The sequence below is a fragment of the Zingiber officinale genome, chromosome 9A, assembly GCF_018446385.1.
Source record: "Zingiber officinale cultivar Zhangliang chromosome 9A, Zo_v1.1, whole genome shotgun sequence".
Classification (NCBI taxonomy): Eukaryota; Viridiplantae; Streptophyta; class Magnoliopsida; order Zingiberales; family Zingiberaceae; genus Zingiber; species Zingiber officinale.
The window spans coordinates 91,806,108-91,832,162 of record NC_056002.1 but is presented as its reverse complement, the minus strand read 5'-3'; the positions used below and the strand labels follow the sequence as shown (position 1 = coordinate 91,832,162).

Here is a 26,055-nt window from a genome sequence, read left to right as displayed (position 1 = left end):
AGTTAACTATATACTCACTTTAAATAATAGGGATCACAATTTCAAATAATGGAATGCTTTCTGTCCGTTGAGAATGGAAGGGGAAGTTCGTGAAGAACAATATATAAATAAAATAATGCTTTAGGGTTATCAATATCTTTTGCATAGAAATTATTAAAGAAATAATTATTTTTTTAATGTTTTTTATTCGATTTAAATAAGAAAAATTAATTATTTTGGAAATTGCCCTTGGGTAAAAAAGAAATTCATAAAAGTTGGCGGTGCGATCTTTATGGAATTTCTATAAATAGCTGCCAGGAAAGGCTGCCACTGAACTGAAATCATCTCTGCGCCCGTCTATATATGGCTATTGACCGCTAACGCTCCTTCCCCACACCTTCCCTAGGTACTCTGCTGCCTTTCTCGCCGGCCCCCGTCGTCCGCTTCCAGGTCTTCCCCCTCTCCCTTTCTCTTAATCAAATCTCGAAAGGTTTGCTCTATGATTTGCTTTCGATTTTGGATGAGTTTTTCTTTCCCCAGTTTTCTGTGTGTTTATGGATCTCTGCTACTTCTTTCTTACATTTCACTTGTTAAAGCGAATCAAGTTTTTTTTTTTTTTTAGGTTTTTTTAGGTTCTGCTGTTGCTTTTGGCATCGGCGTCTGTTCTTATCTAATCTGCTGTGTTTGTTATTATTTTGCTATTACTTTTGCTTTCTTGCCCGTCCGTTGATGTGAAGACAAATAAATATAGTAGCGTTTTCGGGTTTTTTGGTAGGTCTAAAAATTTATGGATCATTGAGTACCTCGTTGATCCACTGTGGTTGTGGCCATTTATATGTTCTCTTTTACTGGCTTGTTGTTGCCACTCATTTTACTTCTGATGAACCACGACACTGCATAGATCTAGAGTATACTTGCAAGATCCGTATTGTTTTCTTTTATTTTCAATGTTTTCTCTAACTTTTGTCGACGTTTAAGTGTGCATGTTGAATGATGAGTTAGTTATTGATCATTGATCGGTACTTACTAGTATAGGTTTACTTGTTTATCTCACGATGTGAACACTATTTGTGTATTTTTTTTAATATGGTTTTGAAAGTACCTGAATTAGTTCCTATTTCGTTTGATGCAAGTCAGGAAGTTTTATAGCAGATCTGTCAAAATAATTGTTCATATAAGGGCATCCACGCCACATCAAAAGTAAAGATTTCTTATCTCTCCTTTGTATTTTATCTTATATATAATTGAATTTTTATAAAATTTAAATTTATAAATTACTAACATGTAATAATATTAAAAAATATTTTTAAAAATTACATAAATATTATGATACATACAAATTATTATAAAAAGACATAAATTATAATAATATATACAAATAAATTTAAACACCACTTCTCTTTTTTATTTTTTTCCAACCATTTTCTCATGTATATTAAGTTGTTCGATTGTCATCTCACTAGTATCTTTATGAAAGATCTCAACTTTTTGCAAAATCATTTTTTGTATTTAATATTCTTTAATATCTTATCATTTTTTATCGATGTTTTGTTCCATTGTGTCGCCCTCTCGAACTTTGGATTTGTCCTTCCTCTTTGCTGCCTTTTGTCATATTGGACAAATGCGGACTTCAGAGTCATCCACATCAACACTCGTATTTGGATTTGATGTTGAAGTGTTTCCCCCTATTCAAATGTCCTTGCCTTCTTGCTAGAATAATGAGTAACTGATTGTGGAGTATATTTCTCATACTCTTTGAGAACCCTCTACACATAAATATACTTGAAGTCTTTGTTATTGTTGTTGGCTTTCTACATGTTCAATGCGTTTTCCAACACATGCTTGTCACTCCAACCTCTTTGACGACAAGTATAAAAATTATTATAAGTTGCAAAAAATTTATTTACCATCGGCACAAACTTATAATAATATGATTTTAGTTGCTGATAGCTTCTTGTCAAAGTTCCAGTAGGTCGATGCTTGTTATAGTAATCAGCTATACGTTTTCAAAAAACTTAATCCTTCTAGTCATTACCATGACTTTATAAGGATCACATCTCCATTGAGAGACCCAAATCTTCGTTTTGAATCTTTTTTCTCCGGTTCAACTTCACGCTCTTCTTGTGATATGAGTATGGTGGCCACTGAGTTGTTGAAATAGATGATGACATTAGAGATTCTTTGTCGCTGATAGAAATATTGGTAGTAGCCCTTCTTGATTCATTTGAAAGCATGACTGATGGTTAAGGAGGAGAAAATATGTAAGGTAGAGAAGGTGTCCGAAATTGATTGTCCATGGCTGACCAATCTTGGGGTGAATACATACCAAATGGAGTTGGGGTTGCATTACTTAGATTCATCGAAATATTTTGAGAACTTTGGGAATTTGGGAAATTTAGAGGATATTGTTGAGCATATGAAATATTTTGAAAAGTCGAGCTGAGCTTTGTGGTGTTCAAGCTTGTTTGATAAAGTAACCAAGCTGAGTCGAGCTTAAAATGAACCAAGCCTTTGAAATGATTGTTCAAGTTTGACTTAGTTTATTTTTTATGAGCTTGAGTTTGTTTGAAGGTTGACTTGAGTTTGGTTTGTTTAGATGTTATTGAACTCTCAATTCAAGCTTAGCTTGAACTTGGTTCGAGCTTAGTTCGTTTAAATATTATCGAACTCTCAATTCAAGTTCGTTTGATTGTTTGAAACTTTTATTTGTTTGATTAGTTATTGAGTTTGATAATTCAATCTTATTTGTTTATTTTATTTTATTTTTTTATTTATTTAGCATATTGATAAGAGTTTTATTAATGAACATGGTTCGTGAATATTATTCACGAACAATGTTCACGAATATTAACTAGTTGAACACATATGTGTTCAAGCTTGTTTGTTTAGTTTAATGAGTTGTTCAAGCTTGTTTATTTAATTGATCTTGTGTATATTGAACGAATGTAAACAAGCTTTTACCAAGCCGAACACCAACCTTGTTCATGAACATTTAGTTTATTTACAGGGTATCTCTCATCATGCATTCTCTTCCATCAGACACTCTCTCCTTATTTTCTCTCATCATACTATCTCTCTTTTCATTCCCTCTCATCATACTTTTTCTCTCCTCATCCTCTCTCATTATGTTTTTTTTGTTATCATACTTTTTCTCTCCTTAATCTCTCCCATTACACTCTCTCTCATCACACACACTCTCTTCATTCTCTTCCATCATACTTTCTCTCTCATCACACTTTTTCTCTCATCATACTGTTTCTCTCCTCAATTTCTCTTATCATACTTTTTCTCTTCTCACTTTCTCTCTTATCACACTTTCTCTCTAATCATGCTTTCTTTCTGATCATACTTTCTCTTACCCAATCTCTCCCATCACACTCTCTCTCCGTATTTTTCTCATCACACTTTTCCTCTCTTCATTCTCTCTCATCATACTTTCTCTCTCATCACAATTTCTCTCTACTTATTCTCTCCAGTCATACTTTCTCTCTCATCACACGTTCTCTATCTTTTTCTTTCACATTCAGCTTTCTCTTACATTTAATTTTTTTTTTCTCTTATTTTCCTCTAAAGGTAAAAAAAAAGATATTTTGATTCATTTCGATAGAAAATATTCAACTAATCAAATATTATTTTTAAAAGTAATACTTATGCTCAATACCCATTCCTATTCACAATATTATCATTTATATTCCGATTCCGATTCTGATTTCTAGAAAAGAACCAAAGGTCACCTTATAGATTTTTTTTAAATAATTAAAATTTTATTGTTAAAAATGGTTAACAAATTAACCGTCGTGCAACGACTACTTTGTTAGCCATTGTGCAAGGTTTCGTTTGTTTTTTTACAAATATAAAAAAATAAAATCATTTTAATAATTAAAAAAAATTAAAGAAGCGGCTCCGCATCCTCGATAACACCGAAGGAGGGAGCTCCTTGCTCATCCACGTCACAATGGTGTGCTCTGAAGGATGCTCTAACTAATCTAAATTGTAAGCACATGTTTCCTTGCCCTAGAAACATGCAATTTGTGCAATCAGCACTCCGCTGTATGGAGCATATGACCTGCAAGTGTCGTTGTTGTCTCAACCAATAAGTCACGAGTGTATTGTATTTAACATGCATCGACTTCCTACGTGTTCATCGATTTTGTTTAATGGGGAGAATCTTAATATATAATGTTCTATCACATTGCAAATGCCTTCAGAGTAACCAACCAATTAGAGTTTGAAGCACTGTTTGATTTCCTATCTTTTACTTGTATAGAAGTTTTTGCATGATTTTAGCATTTGAAACACATGATCCATGTTAACTCTTTACTATCCACCTTTTTCTACTCCATTAATTTATATGATTCGAATGGTGTATTTCCATGTCACTATCTTGGGACTTCCATAGCGCGTACTATTGCAAATATTATATTCTGCCTGCACCTGTTTTTAGTTCTTTGTTTGCCTCAAATTTTGGAAATGTTTATCAGAAAAAGTGATTATGTGAGATCAAAACTATTGTTCATTAATGGCTAGTCTAGTTGAAGGGGAGTTCACACTTCTCTGATACTCGAGCTACTCTCCATTCTTACAAGTGGTTATTCTGAATGTTGTTTTATATCTTATCAACTCTTGGGCTCACATATTTCTTAATATATTGTCAACGAGACAAGAAGCTGAAATGCTTGTTAATATGCTTTCTCCTTGTCAAATGCAGGTGCAAATCATGCCTGATTTGCAGAAACCTCTCGTACCGCCCAAGCGAAAGAAAATTTGGGTGGACTATCTGGTTCAGTTCAGATGGATAGTTGTCATTTTTGTTGTGCTGCCAGCTTCGTTCTTAATGTACTTCAGTTTGTATCTTGGTGACGTGAAATCTGCTATGAAATCGGAAAAGCGTCGCCAGAAACAACATGATGAAGATGTAAAGAAAGTTGTGAATCGGCTCAAGCAGAGAGATCCCAAGAAAGATGGACTTGTGTGCACAGCAAGGAAACCATATATTGCTGTCGGCATGCGTAATGTCGACTACAAACGTGCACGGCATTTTGAGGTCGATCTCTCTGCTTTTAGAAATATACTCGAGATTGATAAAGAGAGGATGATTGCTAAGGTGGAGCCTCTGGTTAACATGGGTCAGATTACTAGATATACAGTTCCCATGAACCTTGCACTAGCAGTGGTTGCCGAGCTTGATGATCTCACTGTAGGAGGACTTATCAATGGATATGGAGTCGAGGGGAGCTCACACATATACGGTCTCTTTTCTGATACAGTTGTTGCCATGGAAGTTGTGCTTGCCAATGGCCAAGTTGTGAGGTGCACCAAGGACAACGAGTACTCGGATCTTTTCTATGGGATTCCTTGGTCTCAAGGAACCTTGGGCCTCTTAGTTTCTGCAGAGATAAAATTAATACCTATTAAGGAATATATGAGGGTTACCTATACTCCTTTCAGAGGAAAGCTAAAGGAAATTGCTCAGGCTTATGCTGATTCGTTTGCGCCCAGAGACGGAGATCCAGCAAAGGTTCCTGACTTTGTCGAGGGAATGATCTATAATCCAACTGAGTCTGTGCTCATGACCGGCAGGTATGCATCGACAGAAGAAGCTAAAAAGAAGGGCAATGCTATTAACAACATAGGCTGGTGGTTTAAAACTTGGTTTTATCAGCACGCGCAGACTGCTCTTAAGAGGGGTGAGTTTGTTGAGTATATTCCCACTAGAGAGTATTACCACAGGCACACAAGATCTTTGTATTGGGAAGGTAAGCTCATCTTGCCATTCGCTGACCAATGGTGGTTCAGATTTCTTTTGGGCTGGATAATGCCTCCTAAGGTTTCTTTCCTCAAGGCCACCCAAGGTGACGCTATTAGAAATTACTACCACGATCATCATGTCATCCAGGATCTCTTGGTTCCTCTGTACAAAGTTGGAGATACTTTCGAGTATGTTCATCGTGAAATGGAGGTATATATCTACGCTTCCCTTGCTAATCGTTATAAATAAATTTGCTAGTTTGGAATTTGTTCTTGCACAAATCTTAACATAATCTAGGCTTTTTTATATATTAAAGGATTCAAGGATTAATATTCGAAACCTTGTGCTTCAAACACTTTTTAAGTTCAGCCAGTGTCATGAAAATTCTATTCTAGAGTTATTAACACTTTCTTTTCTTGTCAGGTCTATCCGATATGGTTCTGCCCTCATCGATTGTTCAAGCTTCCAGTTAGAACTATGGTGTACCCGGAGCCAGGATTTGATCATCATCACCGACAAGGCGACACTAGCTACGCCCAAATGTTTACCGACATCGGTCTGTACTATGCTCCAGGTCCAGTTCTCAGGGGTGAAGAGTTCGATGGTGCACAAGCAGTTCGCAATCTCGAACAGTGGCTGATTCAGAACCATGGTTTCCAGCCTCAGTACTCTGTCTCCGAGCTCACGGAGAAGAACTTTTGGCGGATGTTTGATGGTTCCCACTACGAGCACTGTCGGCAAAAATATGGGGCGGTAGGGACATTCATGGGCGTCTACTACAAATGCAAGAAAGGAAAGAAAACCGAGAAGGAGGTGCAGGATGCTGAGTCTGAAATCCTCGAACCAGCCTATGCTGAAGAAGCTTAGCTGGCCCAACCTCACTGAGTTTATGTGGTAGAACTTGGAGTTATTGTAGGGCCAAGCCTGAGTTACTTAGGTGGTCGCTTTCTGAATTTTCTTGCAGTTGAATCATCGAACTCCAAGGTGGATCTGGGTTATGTCCTTCGTTAAGCAGTAGCAATCCATTGCCCATTGCTGCTTTCCTAAACCTGTTCTGGTAATCTTGTTAATCTGAGCTGTTTCCTTGTAGTGTGTTTAATTTAAATTATTATGTATAATTTTGGTTATAACCAAGGTTATGAAAAATAAAATATAATTTAATATTATTTGATTCTAATATAATTTATTTATTTATTTGAAGGTTTTAATTTATAACTTAATTTTATATTTTATTAAATTTTAATATTCTTTTTATGGTTTTTTATAACTTTACATTTTTTTAGTATTTTTGTAACTTTATATATATAATATTTTTAAAAATATTATTTTATTTTTTAATAAAATAACACATATTTTTATTTTTTATTTAGTTTTTATAATTTAAAATAATATTTTTGTTATAAAAATTTTAAGAATATTTTTATGTATAAATATTAAGGATATATCTGAAAAAAAAAAATTAATTGAGAATCAAGATAAATCTTACCTTTTTTTAATATTTTTTATTTTAGATTATATGTTCCTTTTTGTGTCTACGTGTTGGGTTGAATGGAATCATCAATTACTTAAATTAAATAAGATTTTAATTGATAATCTTAAAAGAATAATTAAGATTATAAGGATAACCTCCTCAACTAAATGTACCCTTTAAAATGATTTTTATTTCTTGAAATCTCTGAAATGCCAGCATCAAGAATATTGAAAAATAAAAGTGGACAATATCTTCTAAATTCAAATAGTGAAATCAATATAAGAATATAGCAGTAATGAAAGAAATGGATCCCGCAGCTGACATAGGCTAACTCCGAATCTTCTTCTCCGACAAGTCTCTGGTCAGTTCTTCGACAAACCGAGTGATGTTCCTGGAAGATGAACCGTCTGGAGCCACTGCACTCACCAAAACCTTCCTCACCCTCTCCATCTCCCTCCTCACCTCACCTCCCACCTCGCCGCCCATCAATCCATCGATCGCCTTCGCCACCTCCGCCCTGACGACCTCACCGGCGCCGCCGATATCGATTCCCGCCCTCACCTCCACCACCAGCTTCCTGTTCGTCGGCTGGTCCGCCGCCTGAGGGAAGCAGAGCATCGGCACGCCGCACCACATGCTCTCCAACACCGAGTTCCAACCGCAGTGCGTCAAGAACCCGCCCACCGCCGGGTGGAGCAGCACCTCCCTCTGCCGGCACCACGGCACCACCAATCCCCGCCCGCGGCTCGCCTCCTCGAATCCCTCCGGGAGCTGCTCTGATCCATGCCGAAGCACCCACAGGAATCTGACTCCGCTGCTTAACACGCCGCCGGCGATCTCATTCAAATCCCTTTTGAGAAATAAGGATTGCTCAGAAACCCGCTAATTATCTCATATTATATAGAATTCCAAAGGGCGACACCTTTTGCTCACTTGGACTGCGCTGCCGAAAGAGATGTAGAGCACTGAGCGCGGCGGCATCGCGTCCAGCCACCGGGAGCTGTCCGACGCGGGGAAGATGCTCGTTGAGATTGCGCCGCCGGAGAAGTCCGTGATGGGGCCGATGGAGTAGAAACGGGCGCCGGAGTAGTATTCTTGCAGCGCCGCAACGGTGCCGGCTTCGAGCTCCTCGACGGTGTTGCAGAGCACGAAGTCGGCAGCCTTCGCCTCCTCGAACGCCTTCCCGATCATTTGGAGCGTCAGCGACGAGGACTCGGGGGTGTGGAAGAAGGAGACGAGGTCTCTCGGCTCGATCGCCGGCACGCCGGGGATACGGCCCACGCGGGTGATGGTTGCGGTGCGGTCCTCCGGCGGTGGCAGGAGCAGGGGAAGGTGGTAGAAGAGGGAGAAGACGAGGGCCGGCTCGGTCCAGAAGGAGACGTAGGGGATCCCGAAGCGCTTGGCCAAGGTGGAGGGCCACACGAAGTAGGAGTCGGCGACGAGTACGTCGACGGGGGTATCTCTGTCGCCGCCGGCTGAGAGCTTCATTATCAGCTGCTCGACGTGGGGGGACATGAGGTGGAGAAGGGAGAAGGCCAGGTTGTGGAGTGGCCGCTCGTCTTTGGCGGGGGACTGGAGGCGGCCGTCGCTGACGAGCTCGTGGCGGATGTCGAGGCCGCGAGAGCGAGCGCCGGCGAAGACATCGGCGCCGGTGACGCTGGAGGCGAGGATCTGCTGGTGGAAGGCTTCGGTGGTGACGAAGGTGACGATGAAACCCCGGGCGGCGAGCAGGACGGCGAGGTTGGCGGAGGGCGTGAAGTGGCCTTGGAAGGGGATAGCCACGAAGAGGGCGTGGGGCTTAACCTCGCCGGAATATTCCTCCATTATTCTTCAAAAGATCTAGCTCTCCCAAATCTAGTGGGTTTCTTTCATATTGAAATAGATTACGCATTACATTGATCCACGTGCCGGTCAAATTTGGTGGCGGCGTTGCCTTAGCGTCTTTAGCTCGTTCATCTTTAAATTGTGATGGATTTGTTGTGTCTAACTGCTGCACTCGCCTTAACAAATAAAAAATAAAAAAATTTAATATGGCAACCTCTCCGTCTTAGTCACTGTACTAAGAATTTATATATATATATATATATATATAATTTATCTCTTCTATATTAATAATCTAGATAGATTGATAGAGAAATTGAAAAAATAAATCTTTTTTTATCATATTAATTTTTTATGTTGGATGTTGCTTAATTTGATTAATTATTTTTATAGATAATTTTAAATTTGACCTGATTAATTATTTTTTTATTAATTATGATTGATTTGTATAATTAATAAAAGTCCTAAATAGCCCTCCGATATAGGGGCTATGGTTAGCTCATCTATTAGTCGGGCACAGATTTAATTATCGGATGTCAACTTATACAAAATAAAAGCCCTAAATAAATCGCACCATTTCTTTAATCTTTTTCTTTATTTTCTATGGCACTTAAATATATTTTTAAAATACAGTTGTTGTTCTTTCAGCTTTAATCCTTTTAATTTAAGTCACGTCTTAAAAGAGGAATAAAAAAAGTACAAGGGCAAAGTTAAAAACGTACAAACACACAAATTCCCAAGGTAAAAAAAGATAATAAAGAATTTTTTTAAAAAAAAAAACAAAGTAAAGTAAAGATTCTTCAAATCTCTATCAAGGTTTTAAGTCTTGTCGTATTATATTTTGTTGTTGCTTCAATCAAACTTATGATTCAGATAACTCCAACATCCAAGAACTCAACAATAAGAATTTCACAATAACAATAAAAATAATTATTTTTAAGGTGAAAAAAATAGATAGATACTAATACAAAAGAACCCAACAATGATTATATATAGAATTCATATATTCAACTCTGTTAACTAATTAATCAAAGGTGAATTATAGAGTATTCAGCTCTTTTAATTAATTAATCAGTAAGCAGTTCGATCTTAAAGAAATTTTTTATTATCTACTAAAGTAAATCCAGTAGTACAAACTCATCACTCCTGACTCCGCATCTAATATTCTAGAATTGTCTTTCTATTGAAAAAACTAATTCTACACTTAGCCGTAATTAAAAATTGATTCAAGGTCTGAATTGAATATTAGAATAAAATATAATATTATTTATCCTTAAATAATCCAGTATTATTAATTCCACGACAAGATATAGATAAATTAATCATAGAAAACATTTTATCCTAATATGAGATAGGATACCCAATAAAACATTTTCTATTCATTAAAAATTAATCTTAACATCAGCCACTTGTACAAATACAAACTTCGTTGGGAATTAAACATTAGTAAAAAAATAATTATACTAATTATTCCTTAAATTATATAAACAAAAATAAATTGTGAAATTAATTTTAACTGACGGCTAAAGAATAAAAAGATTGTTTTTTTTTCTTAACATATATATTCATAAAAAATTGATAGCTTATTTTAGTCTTTTAATCAACTGGACATCATTCAGTCCCTCCATGTAATAATCAATAGTACGGAGGAGTTGATTAAACATGTGCCATTACTTTCTCAATAAAAAAAATATATTGAGGAGGCGAGGTATGCCAAGACAAAAATTGATGTCCAACCAAAATGGTTAAATTTCAATATCATTACGTCAGGTATCCACGTATTCAAAACATTGATCAACTAAAATTATTATTTATTCTATGATCTCCTATGCATCACAAGAACTCCGAATCCTATGTTTTATATATATATATATATATATATATATATATATATATATATATATATATATCTCAGACAATAAGGTGCATGAACAAGAATAGCTGCCTAATTAACAAGATCAACTTGAAGAAATTCTACATATACTCAAAAAAAAAAAAATTAAAAAATTAAAAAAACATCAAAAGGATATCACCTTAATGATTCTGTTCCATAATTAAGCAAGTAGTAGTCCAGCATGAGACCTGAATTTTCCAGAGAGAGTTTACCTACAAAATATAAATTACTGCATATCTCTTCAATACTATACCATGTTAGTGTGTTGAGAAGAATGAACAGAAGTCATATTTGGCACTCCTTGTCAACATCATAAGGTCGAAGGTGATTTCACCCCAAAAAAAATGACCAAGGTTTAAAGCATGACATAATCATCACAAACAAATTCCTTGATGATTCTGTTTCATGATATACACTAGCTGAATGGCTTCAGACCTAAATTTCCTGGAGCTAAAAGCTTATCTTCGTATATCAAGCAGTATATTACACCAGTCTATCTCTTCCATGCATATTTGAGCTCAGTGATCTTCACTCTCACTCCAGCAAACCAGCATCACGATGCATCGCCGAAGGATGTAGAACCTTGCTCGCTGCTCACTTACTAGCAACCGGCACCGGCGAGTGAAAGATGAGGATTGCAGCTTCTTCTCGCTCTTTGCCATTACCAGCAGCTTCTCTCTTTCTGAGCCCAAACTGGTGCAGAAGGCTGAAAGAAAAGAGATGGCTAGGGACTGAGCTTTATAGCTAGCAACAGACAGAAGTGGCAGTTCTCTGCTCTTGGGTAACAGTGTCTGAGACTGATGGGCACAGGTGTGTGGGGGCAGATAAGATGATGGTAATTAGATTTTGGCCCCTCTTTGACATGATTAGGAATTGAAATGGATACTCTTCATAATGGCAATCAAACTCACCACTGGCTGAAACCATGAAGAGAGACTGAGCTGCTAGTCCTTTTCTGATGTGAAGAATTAGACTCCACCTGTTTTCTTTCTCAGAAATAAAAAAAAAAGAACATGTGCTTCCATTAAAGTAACCAAACTGGTGTTTATCATAGAATTTGTATCAAGGACAACAATTAGTAGTACAAACTATTCAGAATCAACATGAATCCAATGACATCATTGTGCTAATCATAACTAGATCATTTTACAATGAGAAATGATGACATAATGATATAGCAAACATTCAATTATAATTCCTACTTAATTTTTTAGACATAATTTTATGTAGGCTATGAGGAACCAATGCAACTCTCATCCTTTCTTCAGATGGTGCTAGGGTTGTGTACAAGAAGTTAATATATTCTCCTTTTTGGCATAAAAATAAAGTTCATATCCTAGAATCCTGTAAAGATAAAAAACCAAATGCATCTCACTATCATAATTGCCTAATTTGGATAGTGCAAACAAGTATTTGTAATGACAGAAAAAAGACGAAATAATCTCTTATGGTGAATTGTGTGGGGAAAAGCAAAGAATTAATTTAGGTACACAAACTGAAAAATACTGCCAAACTGAAGAATAAGGACTGTAAACAGGGCATGACACGCTTAAGCTAAATAATTGTCTTACTAGGATTCTATCCTCAATCTGCAGAAACACATGGGTAGAATAGTTCAATAGGGCATGGTTTGGTTTGCAAACATGCAAAATTAGGCATTGTAATGATCTGGGGACAAAGGCCAACCTAACATGCACATGAATAACATACTGTAAACTCAAATAAACAAGAAAGGGAAACAAAAATAAAGTAATTGCATGAAGGATGAAAATGATATCGATCATATAGAAAAAAACTTGCAGAGTCATTCAGAATATTTGATCCAGATTTAAATAAATGAGTTCAACAAACCCAGATGGGCAACTGAAAAGAGGAGATTTACTTATCAGATGTTAACAATCAAAGCAACAGCTCTCATGAATATTGGCTGAACAGCCATAGGCAAATAGAATCCAATGTTCCTGATCACCTTCTCCAAACTGGCTTATAAAGAACAACAGTAACATATTTAGATAAGAAACGGTGGGTTATCCCAAGAGCAACAACAGATCTGGAGACATCTCGATTTTCAATGTAGAGGTGGTTAAGAATCACATGTTGAGGCACAGAAAGACTACTGGGATCATCTTGTCTGGGTAGGTAGTTCAGCACGGTATGTTGCAGATGAGGGGGGACAATTGGGGGCTCTCGAGCTTCATCCTCAATTCCTGGTGTCGGATTGTTATAGCTTGAATCAGGCGATGTAGGAACTTCAAAACCCACAACACCGACCCCTTCCTACAGCATGAATTTCCTCTTCAGGATACAAAGGGATGACTGAAATATAAACAAGCTAAAATTTTTCACTTACATGGTCATCTCCATTTGGTCGATCCATAGTCAATTGAACTGATATGGTTTCCCTAATAAACCTGTAAGAAAAAAAAAATGATTATTGTGTTCATCAAGGAAAATATAGACAGAACCAGAAATACAAAAAAAAATACATGGAAAAAAGAAAAGCATCCAATTTATTATATAACGCCAAAGATATATATATATATATATATATATATATATATAGAGAGAGAGAGAGAGAGAGAGAGAGAGATTTGATATATTGAGCGACACTTTGTGCGCGATCGTGAGCGAAATCCGACGTGAGTTATTTGACGCGGCCAAAACCTAATTTTTTTAATCTCTCTATCATCTGCATGCAACAACTTTTCTCTCTCATCTGCATACAACAACTATAAAATTTTTTAATCTCTCTCATCAACATGCAACAACTTTTCTCTCTTTCTTTTTAAATTAAAATGATATTTTATTTTCTCTCTCCTATTATTAGATGCAAAAAATTATTGTGGTAGTGATGATACAACTTGTAGCAGCTACTATGCAGTAACTGCTACAACAGTGCAGGTGCAGAAACTATTACAACGGTGCAGTAGCTGCTACAACATACTAGTTACATAATAACACTGCTACACGTTATAGCAGCTACTATACGGAAGTTGTTAGAACGTATAGCAGCTATTGTGTAGTAGCTGCTATAACGTTGTAGCAGCTACATCACTTTTAAAAATTAGTAGCACAGTGATTGTTGCATGTAACCAGATGAGAGAGAGATTAAAAAATTTTATAGTTACATGCAGATGAGAGAGAAAAATTATTGCATGCAGATGAGAGAGAGATTAAAAAAATTGGATTTTGACCGCGTCAAATAGCCCATGTCGAATTTTGCTCACGGTCGTGCACAGAGTGTAAAGTGTCGCTTAGCATATATATATATATATATATATACCAAAATGTATAATTTGATCTCAACTAAGGCATGCAGATGTAAAGTTATAATTATGTTATTTTACCTTTAATTGTGGCAAAATACGAATACGCTCGCCCCCAGCGCCCCCGCCAACCCGTCCCAAGGCTAACACGGAGGAGGTAAATCACGGGTGGCTACTAGCCTTTGGAATAATGACTAGCACATGAGGTGTTGCCACAATGAGATCTGGAGTTCGAATCTCGCCAAAGCCGAGGTGAATACCTTTAAGCTCCATATGACCAAAAGATTATGATCATCAATCCTAATCCAACACATTTATGCAAGCCAACTCACATCTTTTTTGCATCCCAAACTATGTTTCAAGAATTCATCACCAAAACATAAATCAAAAGATAAGTCTTAAAGACTGATGCGAACCCTGAGTTGAATGAAGACGTTGGTTGCGATGTGGTGATGATGAGGGGCCCTACCATGTTGACACGGTGGAGATCAAAGGAGGTCAAAGTCAAAGCGGTCAACGCTTATAGGGTATCAGCCAGTCGAGCGAAGCATGCCCCGACCGAGGAGAAGCATTCAAACACCCGACGCTCAAGGGACAACGATGTGTAGAAGCCAAGCTGAGCGACTACTCCACTCGGCCAGACAGCGAGGCCTGACACTGACAGAGTTCAACTTCGACCGAGCGACTCTTCCACTCGGCTTAGCAGTAGGCTTGACATCAACCGAGCATGCGGATAGTGGACTTCCGGCCGAGTGACCATCCGCTCGGCCTAAAAATAGACAACACTTGGACAGTGGACTTCCGGCTGAGCGGCTATCCCGCTCGGCCCGACAGCAGATAGCACGTGGACAGCAAAATTCCGGCCGAGTGGCTATTCCGCTCGGCTAAGCAACAGACACAGCAAACTATCTTTTGATATCCTTTTGGGAGCTAGTGCTGCTTACAGACGGCATGGTTAGACAAAGGATCGTACGGCGGAAGCTTCCACTATCACTTCAGAGATATGCTCGGCCCGTTAAGGTACTGTATCAGGAACATGTTTTTCCAGAGAAAGCTTCAAGATGCGTGCTCGCCTTGGGAAGCGTATACGCGCGCTACCGAAGCTCTATATAAAGGGAGGTCCAAACATTGGCGGAGATACGCGTTACATGTGATATCTTACTGTTGCGCTACAGTGCTCATTGCTCCACTTACTGCTTCTTCTTCTTTGTCGGAGACTGACTTAAGCGCCGGAGGGCTATCGCCGGGGACCCCTTCCCTTCCCTGGCTCGGCACTGACGCTGCTTGTAATGCAGGACCAGAGCGAAGTCCATAAGAAATCAGCAGGAGCACCACGTCCCCAGCATTCATCTCATCGACTTTCGGACAGGATTATACTTGGCGCCATATGTGGGAACGTCACCTGCATCCGAGCCAAGAGGATGGAAAACGTTAGACGACTCACCACCGTGACACTCACTCAGGAGGAGCTTAAGATGCTCGTTCAAGCCAGAGCAGCAAAAATGATCGAGCAACAACAACAACAGGTGCTGGCCTATCGGCTAGCGCCACAACCTGCAACATCGGCAGCCAATAGGTGAGCGGGACAAGAAGACCGAGCGGAACAACTCTTCGTATGGGGACAGAACCGAAGGCCGACCGGTACACAAGGGAAGTGCCGCCCGCGCCAATCCCCTTCCATTGAGCCTTGTTTCAAACACCCTCGGAGATAGCCCAAGCGCATCAAGAGCGAGGATCATCTTCAGACGATGCTCCCGTTCGGGATGCATGGAAAGGCAAAGCGCCCCGAAGTGCCACGTCTCCCGAACGGATCAACAGGCAGTTCTTAGAGGAGATCTTACAAGACCCTCTGCCCCGACACTACACCCCGTTGGTGATCGGGACGTACAACGGGTTGACCAAGCCAGATGATCATCTGGATCAGTTCGATAACGAAGCCACACTGCACCAATACACGGACGGAGTGAAGTGTCGTATTTTCCTCACGACCCTCTCCGGATCGGCGCAGCGCTGGTTCAGAAGACTGCCGGACGGCTTGATAAGAAGCTTCAAAGATTTTTGAGCCGTGTTCTAGCATCATTTCGCCAACATCCAACGCTACCAAAAGACGAGCATTAACCTCTTTTCCATAAAGCAAGGGCACAAGGAAGCGCTCCGAGCATACATCCAGCGCTTCAACCAAGTCGCCACCGACCGAACACTCAGCTCCGGCGTTCGAGCGGCGATCTGCAGGCAGCCACCAACCGCCCAAGGGGCCAAGAGTAGAGGGAGAGCGGTCATACCAGGAGGCTAGGACACATGTCGCACAGCATGTGGCCTCCAGTCGGACGAAAACGACAAGAGGCAAGGTATGAATGTTCATGTTTTGCTCCTTTCACCAATCGCCGACCCACAACACGCGTGATTGCTGCAGTTTGACACCAGTCGTCAGCCGACCGGCCTCAAGAGGATACCACCGTCGATCTCCAAACCCCGATCGGCGACAGAGGCAACGGTCCGCCAGGCGATGAGAGTTTGAAAGAGGAACGCCCGAGCAATCCAACCAGCACCAAGGAAGTGATAACGTTGATCCTTCTCGAGTCCCGGCCGAGCAAAATAGATCATCCGCTCGGGAAGAAGAAAACAGGGGCAATGTGTCCAGAGGAGAAATAGGAATGATCGCCGGAGGGCCGACCGGCGGAGACTCCAACCGAGCCAGAAAGTCATACGCTCAGCGATTGGAGATCCATGCCGTGGGATGCATCAAGGAGAAGGTCGAAGGACCTCAGATCAACTTCGACCTTAGCGACTTGGAGGGAGTGGAGATCCCTCACGACGACGCGTTGATCATCCGAGCGGTAATTGCCAATTACACTATTCACTATACTTTTGTTGATACAAGGAGTTCGGTGAACATTATTTTCAAGAAGGCGTTCGATCAGCTGCAAATTGATCGAAGTGGGCTACTGCTCATGACGACGCCGGTGTATGACTTTATGGGGAACGAAGTACTGCCGCTCGGACAAGCCCGTATGGCCGTCTCGCTCGGAGAAGAGCAACTGAGGAGGACCAGGATCACGAACTTCATCGTGGTGGACGCACAGTCGGCCTACAACGTCATCCTAGGCCGACCGACCCTTAACGAATTCCGGGCAGTGATGTATACCTATTGCCAAAAGATCAAATTCCCAGTGGGCGACCGTGTGGGTGAAGTCAGAGGCAATCAGCTGGCTGCTCGACGATGCTATGTCGAGATAGTCAAGAACGAAGCAAGAAGCGCTTGGAAGAATCCGCGCTTGGAGCCAGACGGGGGTCACTATATTAATTACAGACGATCGGGAACATGAAAAGAAGGCAGAGCGGCTGTAACCTTGCAAGTAGGGTTGTAAACAAGCCGAGCCGAGCTTAAAATGAACCAAGCTTTTAAAATGAGTATTCAAGCTTGGCTTGGTTTATTTTTTATGAGCTTGAGCTTGTTTGAAGCTTGACTTGAGCTTGGTTCGTTTAGATGTTATCAAGCTCTCAATTCAAGATTGGCTTGAGCTTAGTTCGAGCTTGGTTCATTTAGATGTTATCAAGCTCTCAATTCAAGCTTGTTGATTGTTTGAAACTTTAGTTGTTTGATTGACTATTTAGTTTGATAATTTAAATTTATTTATTTTATTTTATTGTGTATTTAGCATATTGAAAAGAGTTTTATTAATGAATATGGTTCGTGAACATTGTTCATGAATGTTGTTTATGAATATTTATTGTTCCCGAACATTGTTCACGAACGTTAACAAGCTGAACACATATGTGTTCAAGCTTGTTTGTTTAGCTTAATGAGCTGTTCAAACTTGTTTGTTTAATTAATCTTATGTATATTGAATGAACATAAACAAACTCTTACCAAGTCGAACACCAAGCTTGTTCACGAACGCTTGGTTCATTTACAGCCCTACTTGCAGGGCTGGACAAGAGGTGTGCAAGTGAATACCTTTTATATCCTTTGTATGCCGGCAAAATTTGAATAAAAAAGAAGAGGTCTCTTGAAGTGCATCTTTCTCAATGATTGAGCGGCGACTTTAAACCCGGGATCATGTAAATCGTCGAGCGGCAACGTTAAACACGGCTCTACATCAAATCGTCGAGCGACGACGTCAAACGCGGGTCTACATCAGATCATCAAGCGGCAACGTTAAGGTTATGTTTACTTGGGAGAGTGGAAAGCAAAATTAAGGAAAAGTTTCCACAGTGGAAAAGTTTCCGTCGTTTACTTCATTAAAATTTTCCGAAGGAAAAGTAACGCAATCCATCCGCGGATAATTTTTGAGCCAAAATCGATCACCTCAAAATCAGACGGAAAGCAGCGGATGGAAAAAAAAATGACGCATGTACCCCTTTTGCATTCACAAAATTACACCATATACAAAAAAAAATGACGCATGTAGCCTTTTTAACTCATAAAATTACACTATGTACCAAAAAAAATGACGCATGCACCCTTTTTTATTTACAAAATTACATCATAAGTATTCACCTTCCTCTATCAAGGTAAACAAGTGTGCAAAGGAAAAGATTTCTTCACCATTTCTTTTCTCTTCCTCCAAAGATAACTTTCCATAGTTGATTCCTTTCCTTTCCTCATCCACACTCTTGAGTAAACATAGCCTAAATGTGGGTTTACATCAAATCGTCGAACGACGACCTTAAACCCTAGTCTCCATCGACGGACGAGCGGCGACCTTAAACCCAAGTCTTCGCATATTCTTCATCAATAGTCAAGCGGCGACTATAAACCCATGAGTCAGAGACTCCCATGCCAATCGGCTGCATTTGAGTTATATTAAAGTCACGGGCTCTAGAAGTCGAGCGATAACTATAAACTCATGAGTCAGAGACTCCCGTGCCGATTGGCCGGGTTTGAGTTATATTAGAGCCACGGGCTCTAGAAGTCGAGCGGCAACTATAAACCTATGAGTCAGAGACTCCCGTGCCGATCGGTCGAGTTTGAGCTATATTAAAGTCACGGGCTCTAGAAGTCGAGCGACGACTATAAACCTATGAGTCAGAGACTCCCTGCCGATCGGCCGGATTTGAGTTGTATTTAAGTCACGGGCTCAGCATTAGAAACTCTCCTATCTCCCCCGTTCGGGGTGAAATAGTCTTCCCTGGTCTCGGACTAGCATACGGGTTTCCTTGTCTCCTCCGTTCGGGGTTGAGCAGTCTTCGAAAGCTCAGTAAGCGGGCAAGTGTCAATGAATAGCCGACCGCGAACCTGGACTACTCAAAAGCTCGAAGTCTTCATAATATACTGTTCGACGCTATTCTTTAAAATACTCCTAAGCCGAGCGGGAGACCGCGTAATCATGGACTCTGAATACCAGAGGGGTCGATCGGCTGATAGAATAATTATGAACGAGGCCAAGAGCTTTTGCAAATAATCAAAAGGAGTCGAAAAACATGCAAGGAGGTAAAGCTCGTCCGAACGGACGAGCATGCATTTAAACTTCAAAAATTTTACATTTTACAGGAACGCTCAGCCTCACTCAGGAACGCTCAGCCTCACTCAAGATAGTCTAAGGCCTCATCCGACAGAGAGCTTGCCCCGGCTAATAACGCTGCTAGACAAAGCAGTTGGTAAATGACCTTCTTGAAGCTGACTGATCGTCTTGTCGATCGCCAGGTCAAATAGCCGAAGGGCCTGGTTGGTGACTTTGTCACAGAATGCACGCAAGCGGATGTAGGCTTACTTCATGGCATCAAACCTACTCACCTCGGCGTCCTGATAAATCCTCAAGGCCACTCAGGAGCCCTCCAATTCGTCCTTGGCAGTGGACGACTCCTTATCTTTATCGGCGAGCTGACCTCGAAGAGCAGCTTCCTCAGTCGACCTGCTGTGCCGCTCGACGACTAGGAAGTCCTCAGCTTCCTTAAGCTTTTAGGCGAGGGCACGAACCTCTTTATTCTTCTCGTCGAGGTTGGCGATGGCCCGGTTCTTCCGTGCGTTTGCTGACTCAATCTTATTACTGAAGGTGGTGACTTGTTTATTAAGCTGCTCCAGCATAGTGGTCTGCCCAGCGCTCTTGGCCCGCTCGGCCTCTAGCAATTTGTCGCTCTTCTCCAGAGCGGCTCGAAGCCTGATCACCTTAGCGTTTGTCTTTTCCTGAGCGGCGGAGGATTGACCGCTTAACGCCTTCAACTTCTTAACTTCCTTCTCCAGAAAGGCGAGCCTCTGGCACATAGCCAGACTCTCCATCCAGTACTGCGGACAACAAGCAAACATAAGCGCCGAGAGTAAATTATGCAAATGTAAGGTGAAACTTACCCCAATGGACATCTGAGTGTGGCTGTCCGCGAGCGCCCCTAGGGCATCATCGCCGCGTGGGCTCGAGCATCCTCCCAGATCTTCGCGAGCGGCCCTTGGATGTGAATTTGGTGATCAACGGCTCGGGACTCAGCGCTCGACTCGCGATATTCTTCGGTCGACAGATGGAGGATCGTCGTGATATGTCGCTACCCGTTCGAGGCTGATTGCACCGAGGTCGCCCGACCGGACGGACGAAACGCAGACGCCGGTCGGATGCCGGACTTCTTAACCTTCAAGGGCTTCGAAGATGGCGGCATGAAGGCCACCGGAGGTGCGGCTAGGGTTCCCTGCGACAGCTCAGCTAATGAGGGAGTTCGGTCGGATAATGTAGCAGCCACGGTCTCTGGAATAGGGGTCGAAGTCTCGACCCGCTCGGTAGTCCTCACCTTGAGGAAGCGAAACACGATGAAGGCTCTGCGCGGCGCCTTTTTCGGCGGATCAGCGGCTCTCCTGAGGAAGCCGAGCCGGACACTCCCTCTACTTGCACGGACTTCAACCACTCAGGAGGTTGTTGCGAGCCCTCAGCCGCCCCAACACTGGGAGTCCAGCTGATCGTCCCTTCGCCCACCACAGCGAGCGTCTCCTCGCTCACGCTGAGCGGATCATTGTGTGAGCCGACCGACTACAGGTCGCGGCTCGTCAGTTCCTCAACAGCCACTGCATTGATCGCGGCGTCCTTGAGCTTCGCCTTGCCGGTCATACGTGCTCGCATCATGACTTCGGCTGCAAAAGAGAAAGAGAAATCAGTTAGCATCAAAGGAGGAATTAAAGAAGCTTCATACCTAGGCTGTCGGCAGCCGGGTGCGGATCGGACTCAGGCCAAAGATGTACATGACACCCTCCAGCAGCAACTTATGGATGTCGTGTTTCTGACCGACCAACATGGAGGCTGCGTTCAAGTAGTCCGATCAACTCTTGTAGCTTTTCAGAGGAGGCTGAGGCGCCACTTTGAGCTGTCAGCTGGTCGGGAAGTCTGGCCACTCGGGAAGGCGCATGAAGAAAAAATATTCTTTCCAGTGCTTGTTGGAGGTCGGCATCTTGTCAAAAAAACTAAACCGACTCGAGACTGGAAAAGGAAAGTCCCCGGATCAGACAGTTTGGGATAGTAGAAATAGTAGAAGACCTGGGGAGTAAAGGGGATGTTGTGCAGACAAAACAAAACAACGACGCCCACAGTACTCGGAAGGAGTTCGGAACAAGTTGATGAAGGGAAATGCGAAAATATTTACAAATTGCGGGAATGAAGGGATGAAGGGAGAATCGCAGACCGGCGATAAATTGGTCTTGGAAGAAACAAATGCAGCCGGTCGGCGGAGAATTAGACTGATCGGACGAAGAAGGCAGAATGATCCAATGATCGGAAGGGATTTCAAAAACATCTCGCAAGCTCTCAGCGTCACCCCCATTAAACCTAGACTCCATGGATGTGTATTAGAGTCCAGGGATAGAGGCAGACGGCTGCAAAGAATTTGTCATTGCAAAAACCGGGAAAGGCGAAAAGAAAGCTACGGGAATGTCGCCAGAACAAAAAGAAATAACAAAAAAGATTGAAGGCAGACGCGATGGGGAGAAGGCTTAACGGAGAAAGTTCACTGAGAAAGCAGAGATCGCCGATGAAGAAGCGCGGAGGATCACCGAAAAGCGTGGATCGCACAGAAGCACAGAGAGGTGGCCGCTGGGAGCGCTTGAAGAAGTGTAGAGGAGGAGAAGACGCAATGGGCTTATAAACTTTAGGCTCGGCCGACCGGAGCCTTCCGATCTAGGTCGTGGAAACGTAGACCAAGATCTCACCATCGAATTTGAACCGCCAAGCGTCACATCACACCTGTCACGTCAGGCGTGCGGTGGCATCGGGCGTGACACGTGGCACCTCGCCATAAGTCGGCAATTAATGAAGGCATGGGAACATGCTCAGCCTTAATGAGCGGGAATTTGCACGATTTCCAAGAAATCTGGATGACGTCAGCCTAGCTCGCGCTCACCCGAGACAGCCCAGGGAGAATTTTTACAAGTGCAAGCCTTCGTCGTGCCGATCGGATCTAGGGAGCATACTTATGCCTGAGCGACAAGCTTCAACAGGCCGATCGGCGAGGATTGGTCTTATCTCGATCGGAGACCATACAGTAACGAAGGTCGATTGGGAGAAAACTACTTGGACAATTGTCCAGTTAGTCAGACTATAGCCTCCATCGACTAGACTTGAGAGGGAGGCTTATGATGCAGTGATGATGAGGGGGGCCCTACCCTGCTGCCACGGTGGAGGTCAAAGGAGATTAAAGTCAAGGCGGTCAACACTTATAGGGTATCGGTCGGTCGCGGACTTCCTGCCGAGAGGCTATCCCGCTCGGCCCGACAACAGAGCACGTGAACAGCAGAATTCCGGTCGAGCGGCTATTGCGCTCGGCCAAGCAACAGACACAGCAGGCTATCTTTTGATATCCTTTTGGGAGCTAGTGTCGTTGGCAGGCGGCATGGTCAGACAAAGGATCATACGACGGAAACTTCCACTGTCACTTCAGAGATATGTTCGACCCGTTAAGGTACTGTGTCAGGGACACTTGACTGACACTGTCTTTTCAGGGAAAGCTTCGAGATGCGTGCCCGCCTTGGGAAGCGTGCACGTGCGCTACCGAAGCTCTATATAAAGGGGGATCCAAGCATCGACGGAAATACGCGTTACATAAGATATCTTATTGTTGCGCTACAGTGCTCGTTGCTCTGCTTACTGCTTCTTCTTCTTCTTCGCCGAAGACTGACTTAAGCGTCGGAGGACCATTGCTAGGGACCCCTTCCCTGGTTCGACATTGACGCTACTTGTGTTGCAGGACTGGAGGGAAATCCACAGGAGATCAACAAGAGCGCTACGTCCTCAGCATCCATCTCATCGACTTTCGGACATGATCAGTTGCAATCATAATGCCCTCTTTTTAGTGGTAAGACTGCTGTTTGGAATCATTTGGTGCTTTGAAAGTATATGTTATGTGATAATGTGGATTGTTGTACATTACCAATTACAAAATCATTCAGAACCTTGAGTGCAATGTTTAGTAACTTGTATTACAATTATATCCTTGTAAAATTTCAAAAGATCTTACATTCACATTAAACAAATTACTATAAAATAAAATTCAATTGTCATAAAATCACATGTAATAATTCAATTTCCCAACATTTTCATGAATTCTACATACATTATAACATAAAGCACTCTTTCAAATTTGCACTCTCAAAAGATAAGACGCATGGTACTGTAACTAATACAGCTTGTTTGGAGCCAGTACTTGTAAGAGAGAAAAGAATTTTTTGATTCCTTGATAGAAATTAACTCCCAAGAAACTAAACTTGTATTACTTCAAATGAAATAATAAAGGTAAAACGTTTCTTTTGGTATTTTACATTAACCTTGAGGTCTCATGCACACAGTAAGTCATCAAATTAAAAAACTTTGGACATAATAAGTAATACATAAACAAAGCAGAAGAGGATTATAAATCTGAATACAGAAATCCCGATTTACTGAGGAATTGAAATTCGCATTCCCAAGTTCTATCATTCCAAACAAAGGGAATTCATTGAGGACAATGGTGAGACACTGGAAACCGACTATAATCAAAGGGATCAAGGCTTTTCCATGTCCAAGTTGTGTAGTCATGTAGGACTTATTGTGGACAGAATTCTAATAGTCCAATAACACCTTTATGAAATAAAGTTGGCATTTTAAAACGAAATTGAAATATTAGACTAACGATCTACTGCTAGAATATGTCAGAAGAAACCAAAGAAATGACAAATAGACTGACTCACAATATCAGAGACGAAATCTAAGGTTGTTTTTAGCATCGGTAGCTTACTGTTTCCGCAAGAGAAAAAAGCAAATGGGAATCAACCCTTGATCTGGGACAAGAAGAACGAGAACAAGGAGGAAAATACGAAATAATTTTGCTTGAAGATGGAGTCAAATCCCTCGTCCTCGCACCGCTCTCCTATGGAAGAACGCCCGTCCTTCCCCTTTCATTTCTTTCGTCGGATTAGGGCCAAAGTGAGAAGGACGAAAGGAATTAAAAAAATTAATATAATAAGCAATAATTTTCGTTTTACACCCTCCATTTATGTTATTTGTCTGTTTTACTCCTGTTGCTTGAATGATATTGTTTAGTTAGACTATCCAAATTTTTCTATGTAAAATATATAATTTAAAATAAATAAATTATTTTATTAAATTTAGATATTCGTTTTTAACTATATCATATATCAATTTTTCTATTTTTTCTCTCTTTTCTATAATATTTAGGGAATAAAATTTATTTCTTAAATTTAGAAAAATATTATTTATAAATATAAAATTTAAAAAATAAATAAAATAGTTGATATAAAGATTTTTTAACTATTGTATTTGCTAAAAAAAATATAGATGCCTACACCGTCTAATATCCTATAAAAAAGTTTTTAACGGACAACCCATTAACTAGATATAATGAAAGAGAAATAATGTTTAGTGAGTATTTGTTAAACAAATATTAAAGAATTTTGTAGGGAAATAATAAAATATCATCAAATTAATACTTGGTTGGTTGATGGAATATATTTATCTTAAAATCTATAAATAGCTAACTATTAGAGCTTGACCTAAGAGACATTTTATTTATTAAAAAAAATAGATTAATTATCAAATATGTTATTATTTGAACATGTATCACAACAAGTGAAGTTGAAGTCTATTAAGTCTTTCACTTTACCCCCAGGGCGTAGCGTAGACGGTAGGCGCATGGTATCTCCGGCGTAATGGTCAGGGGTCGATTCTCAGGAACTGACGACCTGGGGTATCCCGCCATGCGCCTATGGCCTGTGTACCTGCATGAACCTCCCTCCATATCCGTGGGGTCGGCACTAGGGGGGCGGCTAAGGTAGCGGATCTACCTTTATCAAGTCTTTCACTTGCTCAAGGAATGAAATGATAGGAAATGGGGAGAGTGAGGACGTGGGAACATACCCATGTTCCCTATTATTTTTAATGGAAAAGTCCATTTTGTCCCTGGGTCATTTCCCTTTATATAGGATGCGTCCAAGGATCATTCAAGGGGATCAAATGAATGTTCGAAGGTTCGTACGAAGGAACGAACAAAGGCAACGAGAGCAATAGGAGGACATCTGAGGCAGTGAGATTTGGTTCGTGGAATCGTGGAGGGCTTTCCGATCTTGTTATCGCTCTTCCAACAGCGAGTTTCGCTATTGCCGATTGTAGATCTGCGGGAGATGGCTGTAGGTGTTTACCGCTTATCGTCTTTTCATGCATTTAGAATTATCTACATTGGTATCAGAGCTGTGTTAGTTCTAAATGCATGATAAATCCCAAAATCTTTATCTCTACGTTGAATCAAAATTATGGCTTGGTTTTGTTTGTTCTATTTTTTGGGTGAAATCACGACTGAGTCGTGATCAGCGATTATTATCGCTGCCATGAACGGAGTTTGTCTCCGTCTAGTTTTGCCATAGCTGAGTAAGAGATCGTGATTGTGTCGCGATCTGTCACAATCTCAATGGTCG

General features: G+C 41.1%; 3 protein-coding genes across 4 annotated transcripts; 1 reads left to right on the top strand and 2 right to left on the bottom strand.

The window, feature by feature from the left end:
• Positions 1-311: 311 nt before the first annotated feature.
• Positions 312-6,810, top strand: LOC122020729 (delta(24)-sterol reductase-like). Its single transcript, XM_042578749.1, has 3 exons — positions 312-429; positions 4,688-5,938; positions 6,152-6,810. Exons 2-3 carry the CDS (start codon positions 4,697-4,699, stop codon positions 6,593-6,595), a joined length of 1,686 nt encoding a protein of 561 aa, XP_042434683.1. The 5' UTR covers positions 312-429; positions 4,688-4,696; the 3' UTR covers positions 6,596-6,810.
• Positions 6,811-7,454: 644 nt separating this feature from the next.
• Positions 7,455-9,106, bottom strand: LOC122021864 (UDP-glycosyltransferase 86A2-like). Its single transcript, XM_042580038.1, has 2 exons — positions 8,122-9,106; positions 7,455-8,049 (listed from the first exon to the last, which is right to left on the bottom strand). The coding sequence occupies exons 1-2, from the start codon at positions 9,021-9,023 to the stop codon at positions 7,527-7,529; spliced, it is 1,425 nt and encodes a 474-aa protein (XP_042435972.1). The 5' UTR covers positions 9,024-9,106; the 3' UTR covers positions 7,455-7,526.
• Positions 9,107-11,177: 2,071 nt separating this feature from the next.
• On the bottom strand, positions 11,178-24,550 carry LOC122019956 (SNF1-related protein kinase regulatory subunit beta-3-like). 2 transcript variants are annotated; one of them, XM_042577614.1, is made up of 3 exons: positions 24,316-24,550; positions 13,265-13,325; positions 11,178-13,191 (listed from the first exon to the last, which is right to left on the bottom strand). In XM_042577614.1, exons 2-3 carry the CDS (start codon positions 13,289-13,291, stop codon positions 12,880-12,882), a joined length of 339 nt encoding a protein of 112 aa, XP_042433548.1. In that variant the 5' UTR covers positions 13,292-13,325; positions 24,316-24,550; the 3' UTR covers positions 11,178-12,879. The 2 variants fall into 2 exon arrangements, with proteins under 2 accessions (XP_042433548.1, XP_042433547.1); XM_042577613.1 differs by having other exon boundaries at positions 24,363-24,550.
• Positions 24,551-26,055: the final 1,505 nt, after the last annotated feature.